This window comes from Hordeum vulgare, chromosome 4H (genome assembly GCF_904849725.1).
Source record: "Hordeum vulgare subsp. vulgare chromosome 4H, MorexV3_pseudomolecules_assembly, whole genome shotgun sequence".
NCBI classification, from domain to species: domain Eukaryota; kingdom Viridiplantae; phylum Streptophyta; class Magnoliopsida; order Poales; family Poaceae; genus Hordeum; species Hordeum vulgare.
In genome coordinates this window covers 29,317,069-29,329,983 of record NC_058521.1, presented here as the reverse complement: position 1 = coordinate 29,329,983, position 12,915 = coordinate 29,317,069, and the positions used below count along the sequence as shown (strand labels likewise).

General features: G+C 44.0%; 1 protein-coding gene across 1 annotated transcript; it reads left to right on the top strand.

The window, feature by feature from the left end:
- The first annotated feature begins 9,041 nt into the window (after positions 1-9,041).
- On the top strand, positions 9,042-11,239 carry LOC123451101 (eukaryotic translation initiation factor 3 subunit G-like). The gene is made up of 2 exons (XM_045128110.1): positions 9,042-9,572; positions 10,371-11,239. Exons 1-2 carry the CDS (start codon positions 9,236-9,238, stop codon positions 10,898-10,900), a joined length of 867 nt encoding a protein of 288 aa, XP_044984045.1. The 5' UTR covers positions 9,042-9,235; the 3' UTR covers positions 10,901-11,239.
- The last annotated feature ends 1,676 nt before the right edge of the window (positions 11,240-12,915 follow it).

Here is a 12,915-nt window from a genome sequence, read left to right as displayed (position 1 = left end):
CACACACAAGCCTTGCAAGCAATGTGACTTAGTGTAAGTTGCGGGATCTTGTATTACAGAACGAGTAAAGAGACTTGCCAGTAAACGAGATTGAAATAGGTATGCGGATACTGACGATCGAATCTCGGGCAAGTAACATACCGAAGGACAAAGGGAATGACATACGGGATTATATGAATCCTTGGCACTGAGGTTCAAACGATAAGATCTTCGTAGAATATGTAGGATCCAATATGGGCATCCAGGTCCCGCTATTGGATATTGACCGAGGAGTCTCTCGGGTCATGTCTACATAGTTCTCGAACCCGCAGGGTCTGCACACTTAAGGTTCGGCGTTGTTTTATGTGTATTTGAGTTATATGGTTGGTTACCGAATGTTGTTCGGAGTCCCGGATGAGATCACAGGCGTCACGACGGTTTCCGGAATGGTCCGGAAACGAAGATTGATATATAGGATGACCTCATTTGATTACCGGAAGGTTTTCGGAGTTACCGGGAATGTACCGGGAATGATGAATGGGTTCCGGGAGTTCACCAGGGGGGGGGGGCAACCCACCCCGGGGAAGCCCATAGGCCTTGAGGGTGGCGCACCAGCCCTTAGTGGGCTGGTGGGACAGCCCAAAAGGGCCCTATGCGCATTGGAAGAAAAATCAAAGAGAAAGGAAAAAAAAGGAGGAGGTGGGAAAGGAAAGAAGGACTCCACCCACCAAACCAAGTAGGACTCGGTTTGGGGGGGAGTCCTTCCCCCCTTTGGCTCGGTCGACCCCCTTGGGTTCCTTGAGCCCCAATACAAGGTCCCCCCTCTCCCACCTATATATACGGAGGTTTTAGCGCTGATTTCAGACGACTTTTCCACGGCAGCCCGACCACATACCTCCACGGTTTTTCCTCTAGATCGCGTTTCTGCGGAGCTCGGGCGGAACCCTGCTGAGACGAGATCGTCACCAACCTCCGGAGCGCCGTCATGCTGCCGGAGAACTCTTCTACCTCTCCGTCTCTCTTGCTGGATCAAGAAGGCCGAGATCATCGTCGAGGTGTACGTGTGCTGAACGCGGAGGTGCCGTCCGTTCGGCACTAGATCGTGGGACTGATCGCGGGATAGTTCGCGGGGCAGATCGAGGGACGTGAGGACGTTCCACTACATCAACCGCGTTCACTAACGCTTCTGCTGTACGGTCTACAAGGGTATGTGGATTACTCATCCCCTCTCGTAGATGGACATCACCATGATAGGTCTTCGTGCGCGTAGGAAAATTTTTGTTTCCCATGCAACGTTCCCCAACATGATATTGGTGCTAGCAATAGTGCTATACCTTTTACATTATATCAAGAAATTATGCATGATATAGCACCCCATGCAATTGAAGATATTGATATCACTATTAAGCTTGCAAACTGTGATATTATTTCATCACTTGGGATTGTTAGAGATGTTGCAGTCTTGTGCGGAAAAGTCAAGTAACCCACTGATTTTCGAGTACTTGGTTCGGAACAAGTTAACTTTTGTCCCATTATATTTGGTAGACATTTCTTGAATATGGTTAACACGGAAATTAATTGTGCGACTGAGAAGGTCAAAGTGAGCTTTGGTGACATTTGTCATGAGTTTAGTTTCTCCAAGTTTAGAAAACAACCACATGAAAAAGAATTGCCTAGTAATGATGAAATGATTAGTCTTGCTTCTATTGTTGTACCTCTTACCGATCCACTAGAACAATATTTGCTATACCATGAGAATGATATGCATTTGAATGAAAGGAATGAAATAGATAGGATACTCCTTGATCATCAACCTATCATCAAGCACAACTTACGATTTGAAATTTTAAATGATCCTCCTCCACCCAAGGGAGATCCCATATTTGAGCTTAAGGCTTTACCTGATACTTTGAAATATACTTATCTTGATGACAAGAAGATATATCCTATTATTATTAGTGCTAATATTTTAGAACATGAAGAAAAGATATTACTCAAAACTTTAAAGAAGCATAGGGCTGCTATTGGATATACTCTTGATGATCTTATGGGCATAAGACACACTCTTTGTGAGCACAAGATTAATATGGAACCTGATGCTAAACGAGTTGTTGATCATCAACGTCGTCTCAACCCTAAGTTGAAAGAGGTTGTAAGAACTGAAGTACTAAAACTTCTGGAAGCAGGTATAATTTATCCTATTCCTGATAGTAGATGGTTAACTCTTGTTCATCGTGTTCCTAAGAAAGGTGGTATAACTATTGTTCCCAATGATAAAAATGAACTTATTCCACAAAGATAGTACGTGGTTATAGGGTGGCAATTGATTCCACGAAATTGAATAATGCTACTAGAAAAGATCATTACCCCTTGCATTTTATTGATCAAATGCTAGAAAGATTATCTAAGGACACACACTTTTGCTTTCTTGATGGATATTCTGGATTCTCTCAAATACCTGTGTCAAAAGAGGACCAAGAGAAAACTACCTTTACTTGCACTTTTGGAACTTATGCTCATAGGCGTATGCCTTTTGGTCTATGCAATGCACATGCTACCTTTCAAATATGCATGACTACTATATTCTTTGACTTCCGTGAAAAGATTTTTGAGGTTTTCATGGATGATTTTTTCGTTTACGGGACTCCCTTTGATGATTTCTTGAGCAACCTTGATCGAGTTTTGCAGATATGTGAAGAAACTAACCTCGTCTTGAATTAGGAGAAGTGCCACTTTATGGTGAATGAATGTATAGTGCTTGGGCATAAAAATTTTGAACGAGGTATTGAGGTGGGTAAGGCCAAAGTTGATGCGGTAGAGAAAATGCCCTTCTCAAAAGATACCAAAGTATAAGAAGATTCCTTGGTCATGCTGGTTTATATAGGCGTTTCATTAAAGATTTCTCAAATATTTCTATGTCATTAACTAATCTTCTCCAAAAAGATGTCCCTTTTGTTTTTCATGATGATCGTGTAGAAGCCTTTGAAATACTTAAGAAAGCCTTAATTTCTACACCTATTGTGCAACCACCTGATTGGAACCTACCATTTGAAATTATGAGTGATGCTAGTGATTATGCTGTTGGTGTTGTTCTAGGGAAAAGAGTCGACAAGAAATTGAATGTTATTCACTATGCTAGTAAGACCCTAGAGACAGCTCAAAGAAATTATGCTACTACTGAAAAGGATTTTTTTAGCAGTTGTTTTTTGCATGTGATGAGTTTAGACCTTATATTGTTGATTCTAAAGTAACTATTCATACTGATCATGCTTCTATTAAATACCTTATGGAAAAGAAAGATGCTAAACCTAGACTCATTAGATGGGCGGTATTGCTCAAGAATTTGATATGCATATCGTTGATAGGAAGGGAGCTGCCAACCCTGTAGAAGACAACTTGTCTAGAATGGAAAATGTGCTTGATGACCCACTACTTATTGATAATAATTTTCCCGATGAGCAACTTGGTGTTATAAACACTTCACATAGTAATCCTTGGTATGCGGATTATGCTAATTACGTTGTTGCTAAATATATTCCGCCTAGCTTCACCTATCAACAAAAGAAATTCTTCTATGATTTACGACATTACTTTTGGTATGACCTACATCTTTATAAAGAAGGGGTAGATGGTGTTATTAGATGTTGTATACCTGAGCATGAGCAGGAACAAATTCTAAGGAAGTGTCATTTCGAGGCCTACGGAGGAAACCATGCCGGTGATAAAACTGCACACAAGGTATTACAATTCGGTTTCCATTGGCCTACTATTTTTAAATATGCTCGTAAGTATGTCATTTCTCGTGATGAATGCCAAAGAGTTGGTAATATCGGTAAACGTCAGGAAATGCCTATGCACTATTCACTTTATATTGAACCATTTGATGTTTGAGTTTTTGACACTATGGGACCTTTTCCTTCCTCTAATGGATATACTCATATTTTAGTTGCTATTGATTATATTACTAAGTGGGTAGAAGCTATTCCAACTAGTAGTGCCGATCATAACACTTCTATTAAAATGCTTAAGGACATTCTCTTTCCGAGGTTTGGAGTCCCTAGATATTTAACGATTGATGGTGGTTCACATTTTATTCATGGTGCTTTCTGTAAACTTTTTAGCTAACTATGATGTTAACCATAGAATTGCATCATCTTATCATCCTCAATCTAGTGGTCAAGTTGAATTAAGCAATCACAAAAAATAAATTAATCTTGTAGAAGACTGTCAATAGATCCAGAAATAATTGGTCTAAGAAACTTGATGATGCATTGTGGGCTTATAGAACTGCATACAAGAATCCCATGGGGATGTCCCCATATAAAATGTTGTCCCCATATAAAATGCTCTATGGAAAAGCTTGTCATTTATCTCTTGAGTTAGAACATAAAGCTTAATGGCCAATTAAAGAACTTAATTATGGTTTTAAACTTGCCGGTGAAAAGAGGTTATTTGATATTAGCTCACTGGATGAATGGATGACACAAGCTTATGAAAATTCTAAGTTATTTACAGAAAAGGTTAAAAGATGGCATGGCAAGAAAATTTAGAAACGAGAATTTAATGTAAGAGACCTAGTGCTTTTGTACAATTCTCGTTTTAGATTTTTTGGAGGTGTCGGAATCGGAGCGGAGCAGACCCAAGAAAAGGTTCAAACATTGGGATGCGCTCGCTCTCGTGCCCTGTTATACCTCTCAACCTCACAGCGACTCTCCGGCGGTACTGGCAAAGGGAAGCGGACTAGAACACGTGGCGGTTTACCCATGTTCGGGCCACCTTGTGGTGTAAAATCCTACTCCTGCTTGGATAGATTGCTCGAGGTGGAAGACGAGTACAAAGATGGGTTCTTGCCCTAGTACAACACACTGAGCCTCGGATCCGTTCACTACAGAGTCCGGGCCTCTCTTTTATACTGGCCTTGGTCCTCTTCCCCGAAAATAGAATTGGCGGGAAGGGTAGCCACAACGGCCATTTTGGAAGGGGACAAGACTGCGGCCTGCCCTAACAAAGGTGGTCTTCGCTTGCAAAATCCCTCATCCATGACGCGCTGGTGGGCTTGGGGGTGACCTTCGTCCTGCCGAGCCCCCAGCCTTAGCCCACTTGCTTTGATCGGGAAACCTTTGGGGGGTTGCTTTGGGAACCCACAACTGGCTTGGCTCCCTTAACACTAAAGGGGAAAGCTTCTCTGTCCGCGCCCGCTCGCACCGACTCCTGCGCCGCCTGCGCAACCTGCATCACCCACGCGGAGGCGCAGGACCGTGGGGCCCTGCCATGTCACCCTCGATGAGCCCGCCTCACAAAAGCCTCAGGGGTGGCCTCGAGACTCTCCCTTGCAGCGTGCGACCCCCCGCGATCCTTGGCGATGATCCCTAGACGCTTGCCTCGCGAGGCAGGGGCCCTCGCGAGGGTCTTCCTTGCCGAGCTTGCCGATGGGCCGAACCAGGATTGCCCAGCTGTGTTGCGCCTGGGGACGCAGGCCCGAGAGTAGCCCCCAGGCCACGTTGTGCATGGCTCCGCCTGGTGGGGGTGAAGCGACGTGGGCCCCAATCGCGCGCGGGCTAGCTCGACGTGTGGCAGCCGTCGTGTCATGGAACTCTTCCTTCTCGCAACGCTTCGGGAACTTCTCCGAGTAAATTGACGTAAAGCCTGCGCGCAGCTCCTCCCATCATTGCTCTCTTGACCGGCGCCATCCACTCGTGCCATCCTTCTCGTGTAAGACCGCCCCTGGGCCCATGGCACACACAGAGCGCTCGGTTGGGGGAGCAAGGCGAGCAAGCCGTAACCGTCCACGGGCCAATCATCGCACACGCCGCACAATGGAGCGGATGCCGCCTCCACTTCCCATGATGCCTCGGGGACCACATCCATGGCTATAAAACTGCCACCCCCGGGGGGAGGAGTCGCCACCACACTGCTTCTTCCTTCCGCCTAGGCTTTTCTTTCCCTTCCCTGTTGCATCAAGAATCACTCGACCCTGAAAAGGGCGTCAGACGTTATGTAATATACCTTTGTTTTGAGTAGTGTCTGCCTGTAACGCTTGGTGTGTCCTTGCTCCCTTTGTGAGGTCCTTCACTGCCTCTCGCGTGTTTCCTATGTCCCAGCCGAGGGGGGCCGTGGTGCATGGCTCCCGAGGCCTTCACTCCCAACGCGCGGCGAGGCCTCGTGGGCAGCCCCCGAGCGCTTATTAGTACTTGCCCTTACCTGGCTAGGTCATTGCCTCGTGCTGACCTGGTCGTCCTTCCCCATGAAGCCTCTAGGGAACTTCTCATCGCGGCCCCGCGGGGGTTCCTCGAAGTCCTTGATGACGGTTGTCGGTGTGAGCCTCGTGAGGCTGGTGCCCTCGCGAGGGCCTCGTTCCAGCCGCTTGGTGGTGGCGCTTCGGGAGCCCAATCTTCCTTCTTTTGCATTGTCTCCCCTTTCCTATAATGCAACAAGCTGGCCCCGCGGGGGCGTGTAAAAAAGGGATTATGTCCTTCATGCTTTAAAACGAATGTTATTTTGGGTCAAAAATAAGTTTCTCCCTGGTACTTCTTGTCAAGCTTGCACCTCTTCCGTGGTCCCTCCGACGTCTCGTGGTGTTAGGGCCCAGCCTCCGATGTGTGGGCTCTCGAGGCACGGTGCTCACGGGATTGCCTTCTCTGCGTGAGTGGCTCGTGCGAGCGGTTGCTGCTTGCGGGGCTTGTCTCGCGAGGCCCTTGAGGGAAGTCCTGCAAAGAAAACACCATGTTTCAAATGGTACGCGGTAGCCCGCTTGCATTTGTGCGTCCCCGCTTGCATTTGGGCACCGTAAGAGGACGAAAAACCAAGGAAGCTCCGCGAAAACTAGAAAACAAAGATCTTCACAAAAAAACCCAAAGCTAACTTGTTTGCGAGCCCAAAAATGGGAGGTGCGACTGCCGTATCCAACACGGGCCAGTTTGGTGAGCTCGTTCGCAAGTCGAAGACAGTAAAGAATAAAAGTGATCATCGTTCCCAGCACGAGTTAACCTACAAGAAATGCGGATCCCGGGGTGTTTCCTTCGTCTTCTTCCCTAGCGCGGAGCATGAGGACTGCCACTAGGCATGTGAGGGGACCCTCCTCCGTGGCCACGCCGCGACTCCTTGTGGGCATCCACTTCGGGGGCCCCAAGCGTATACAACCCACTCATTAATACATGAGAGTGTCACGGTCTTCTTCTATAGCAAGCTAGCACACAGCATGAGGACTGTCACTAGGCGTGGGAGGGGACCCTCCTCCGCAACCACGACGCGACTCGTCGTGGGCTTCCACTTCTTCGAAAATATGTTCATAATTTTAAAAATGTTCATACTTTTATAATTTTATTCATGAATTTCAAATTTGTGCACAATTTAAAAAATGTTTGCGATTTCAAAATGTGATCGCAGATTTGAAAAATGTTCATATTTTGAAAAATGTGCCCATATTCAATTTTTGGTTTCGAACTTTCAAAAAATGTTTGTGTTTCAGAAAATGCTCTCATTTTCAAAAACCCAATGACAATTTTAAAAGTTTGTTCATGAATTAGGGATATGTTCTTGTTCTTTCAAAATTGTTCGCGCTTCCAAATTTGTCTACGATTTTTCAAAACTGTTCTCGGTTTAAAAAATGTTCAGGGTTTATCAAAATTGTTCTCCTTTTCAAAATTTCTTTCCCACGATTCAAAAAATGTTCGTGTTTAAAAAAATTGTTCGCGCTTCCAAATTTGTTCTCCGTTTCACAATTTTGTTCTAGAGATTCAAAAAATGTCCAGGCTTTAGAAAATTATTCACGCTTCCAAATTTGTTCAGAATTTTTCAAAATTCTTGTCGGTTTCAAAACTTTTCTCAAAATTAAAAGAATGTCCGTGTTTTAAAAATTTACTCGTACTTCCTAATTTCTCCGGGTTTTTTCAAAATTTTGATCTCAAGATTCAAAAAATGGTTGTGCTTTAAAAAAATGTTCACGCTTCCAATTTTTTCATGATTTTTGAAATAAATTCTCAATTTTAAAATTTCTTATCAAAATTCAAAAAATGTTTGTGCTTTAAAACTTGTTTGCACTTTCAAATTTTTTTTGGCTTTTCAAAATTGTTCTCTTTTTCAAAATTTTAATCTCAAGATTGAAAAATTATTCATTCTTTAAAAAAAGTTCGCTCTTCCAAATTCGTTCACGATTTGTCAAAATTGTTCTTCAAATACAAAAAATGTTTTTGCTTCAAATACAATAAAGAAAGGAAATAAGGAAAGAAAAAACAAACCAAATAAAGGAAATAATAAAACGAAAAAAAATATAAAAAACAGAAACAGAGCTGGGCCGGCCCAGTCAGGACGCCCCCTGTGCGGCGCAGGGCTCCCTGGTGCAGTGAGTGGCAGGTAGGAGCTCCCTTGAATGTGGCAAATAAGATGTCCCGGGAGCTCACGAAACGGAAAATCCATGGCTATAAAAAGTTCAGAATAATGTTTTAAATTCTTTGTCATTTATTCAAATTCCAGAACATTTTTTTCAAATTTCAGACCATTTTTTCAAATTCCAAAACATTGTTTTAATTTTCGGAACCTTTTTCTCGAATTCCTAAAAAGAAAATTCAAATTCCATAACATTTTTTCAAATTGTGGGACATCTTTACAAATGCCCGAATATTTTTAAAATTCTGGAACATTTAAAAATAATCCAGAACATTTTAAAAATAAAAACAGAAAAAAAACGAGAAAACCACGGTTCAGAAAATCTTCTAGAAAGTTTCCAAAATAAAAAAAAAACCGGTTAGGAAAGGCTAGAAGATTCCCAAAACCGGCATCCCCGCAACTCAACTGTTAATGCGCCAACCCAGATCATCCCCGCAACTGTTAATGTGCCAAAAATTGCGAAGGCGCGGCAAATAGAGTTTTCCAAATAGGAGCTCCCGCTAGCTCACGAAACGGAAACTCGTACCGCCTCTTAAAAGGGCCCAGCGCGCTAGGCCCAGCAAACTCGTACGTGGCCCTCACGCTTGCCCTTTGTCTCGAAAAAGGTGGATTCCCGAACATGGCGTGCCACGCACGGTATGTCTCCTTACAAACCGACTCAAGTAGAAACAGAAACGGAGCCCAGAGGTCCCAAGACTCCCAACTCCCATCTCCAACTCACGCCACGCGCACGATATAGCCGTCAACCAATCCGAGCCGCACGTACGTCCGTCCCACAGCTCGCAACTTCCCAACCAAACCCGCCGCCGCCGCACCCCGAAGCCCGAACCCCCGAACCCCAGCGAACGAACCAGCGACGGCAGCCATAGCCATGGCGGCGGCGAAGATCCGGTGGAGCGAGCTCGACGAGGACGACGGCGGCGACGGCGACGGCCTCGACTTCCTGCTCCCGCCGCCGGTCGTCGTCGGGCCCGACGAGAACGGCCTCAAGAAGACGACCCACTACCGCTTCGACGACGATGGCAGCAAGGTCAAGGTCGCCACCACCACCCGCGTCGTCAAGCTCGCCCGCACGCGCCTCTCCAAGTCGGCCGTCGAGCGCCGCTCCTGGGCCAAGTTCGGCGACGCCGCCGCTGGCGACGACGCCTCCGCCCGCCTCACCGTCGTCTCCACCGAGGACATCTTCCTCGAGCGCCCACGCGCCCCAGGTCCGTCGATCCGATCTCTGCCCCCGCCTAGATCGTTACATCTTTGCTTCGAATCAACTGCCGTACGTACGTATTGCTAGACCCTGTGTCAAATCACGGAGAATATGTTAGGTTGTTCGTAGCCCTTGCAGCATCGTAGAATCAATCGAGATAGGCGATCAGTCTAGCTTTGCACATCTGGAATACATCGGCTACTGGATATTGTTGGAGTACTGTACTATAATATGTTAATGTTGTTTGTCGCCAAAGGTTCTTCATTCACATGTTTTGAAGCAGCGCTGCTGTGTTGGTTGTGTAAGAGGGCATACTAGCTAGTTTTGCACATCTGCTACGAAAATTCAGTGACTTATACATTAATTAAGAGAAGCTGCGGTCGAGTTTAATCAATTTCATAATATCTAGCTAGATAGGACTATTTGAATAAATATCTTCTGTTTGAGTTCGGTAGGTGATTCAAGGACGCTGCTTGCAGGCCGTGTATAGTGTCTGATCATTGGATTTCCGATTGCAGTTGTGAACTTGTGATGCACTATCGGTTCCCTATGGAGTACGTAGCTTATAGGGAGGTTTGTTTGTGTGTTCTAGCACACCGCGCACGGTTCCTGAAAGCTGTTTCTTGGCTGATGGGGAGCATGTTAAATTTCCTTCCATAACCCACGCAAATGTAACTTGTCTATTTAGCCATTGCTCACGCTCCAGCTAACATGAACACTGCTATTGGTTGGTACATCCTTATTGTGGTTCTGAAGTCCCTAAACATGTCCTCATCTTATTTGCTAACTGTTCACTTGACTGTAGGTAGCAAGGCTGATGAACCAAGTGCTTCCAGTGATGAACTGGCAACGGCAAACAGAGGTACTGCTCTCATGGTCTGCAGATCCTGTGGCAAGAAGGGCGACCACTGGACCGCAAAGTGCCCCTACAAGGAACTCGTCGATACTCTGGACAGGCCTCCTACTTCTGACGGACCTGCAGCACTGAATGATCCTGCTAAGGTCTCATATGTTCACCCAAGGCGAAGGACGGATGCAGTTTACCATGATGGTGGACACGACATGAGGCGCAGGAATGATGAGAACTCTGTCCGTGTTACCAATTTATCTGAGGACACCCGTGAGCCTGACCTCCTCGAGCTGTTCCGTTCATTTGGCCCTGTCAGCCGAGTCTATGTTGCGCTAGATCAGAGGACTGGATCAAGCAGGGGCTTTGGCTTCGTCAACTTTGTCCAGAGGGAGGATGCTGAGAATGCTATCAGCAAGCTCAATGGCTATGGTTATGATAATCTCATCCTCCATGTTGAGTGGGCAACACCTAGGCCCAGTAACTAGTTGCTGCCTTCGTTTCTCAAATCAAAACATAAAGAAGTGCATGCAGATTTACTGCTGCATGTCTTGTTGGTATGGTCTTTGAAATAGTACTTTTGTATCTGTGTGAATGACATTGCTAATCGTACACGTATGGATTTTGTAAGGATGGGGTGGGTGGTTAGCAGCAAAATTTGTGCCACCATGCACCCTGCTGGTTGACCTGGGCACTCAAGATCTGTCAAAAAAATTACCGATTTAGAGAGGCCGTCGTGGCGATTTTCTCCTGCACAGGAGACTTCCCATTGTGTCCTCGGGTTTCGTGTTGCTTAGAACTATCTATATATGATGGGTTTCAAGTTAAATTTCAAATATTATGTGTGCATTGTGATCATAAATAAAGACATAGTGATTGTTTGGAGTGTGAAGGATCAAAGATGCCTCAACCAAATTTTACTTCCCTTACTTGATTTTTGGATGGGGATTTCGGAATAGTAAGTTATCTAAAATGCAATTGGGTGATACACCCTAAATGATGAGCTACAACAAGCAAACAATCTACACAAGGCGAAACTAGCAAGCAAGTAACCCACACGACAACAAATGTCTCACCGAATTCTCCATGTGACTCGACCAACGAATGCTAGAGTACCCTTCACTAAGTGTCTTAGCTGATATAATAACCATAGATCTATCATTCCAATCATAGTTGATCATTCATACTGCCTCTGTTCCAAATTTTGTCTTAGGTTGTCTAGAAATAGATGTATATAAATATTAAAATGTGACTAAATATGAATACATTCATATTTAAACAAATCTAAGACATGAATTTTAGGACGGAGGGAGTATATCCCTATAGTTTGTTGCATATACTTGATGCTGGAAAAATGAATCATATAGAGAAGACAACATACTATCTCAAATTAACCTACAACTTACAATAGAAAAAAATGAATCATATAGTGAATATTTTTAAGTTCCACCATTTCGATACTTTAGACTATTGCAACATATTTTGCTTGTGCATTTCAGAGTGTAACAACGAACCTCACCCTGGGAACTGAAGCTTTTTTGGCTTGAACAACAAAGGCAATCAGGAGTTGGCTTTCTTGCTAGATATGACAAGAAGAAAATGGTAAAGTTTTGTGTATTCGTGAAACTGTTTATAACCATGATCCATATAAAATAGTTAGGCATTTGGAATTGAAGATGCATTAATATCCCAAAATCACATTTATGGCAGAAAAACTGTAATTGAGGAATCGCTGCTTGATCAGGTTTTTGCCTACCGATCCTTTTGATCATGCTGAGATGCCATTTTACACACTGTTATACCTATACAACAACATTTAGTTCAGGTTGCTAATATTGGAACAACTAGATGACAACCCGCACGTTGTTGCGGGGATATTTTACAATATATTTCAACGTAATTCGTTGTATGAACCATGAATATTTAAAGTAATAATAATATAAAGGCTAATAATATATAGTTGTAATTTTTTATTAAATATAAAGAACTTGCATGTTGAAATGAGTCTTTTTCTCATGCATGTTTCATGATGAAGTAGCATGCTTGCATGTTGAGAGAGACATGGTAGTGGAGTTGGGCCTTTTCTCATGCATGTTGTGTGATGATATGGCATGCTCGCATGTTGAAAGAAATAGTTCGTGGAGGCTAGCTATTTAGATATAGAATATTAAATATAAATAACTTGCATGTTGAAATGAGTCTTTTTCTCATGCATGTTTTATGATGAAGTAACATGCTTGTATGTTGAGAGATATATGATAGTGGAGTTGGGTCTTTTCTCTTGCGTGTTGTGTGATGATGTGACATGCTTGCATGTTGAGAGAAATAGTTAATGGGTCTAGCTACTTAGATATAGAAGATGCATGCTGATTTTGGGATTTCAATCCTGAATTGTCTGGAAACTGAGAAAACAAAAACCTGTCCAGTATGGAAAAGTACATAGTATGCAACCTTGTGTTAATAATGAAATTAAGTGCAGGAAATTGGGCCTAAAACACTCACG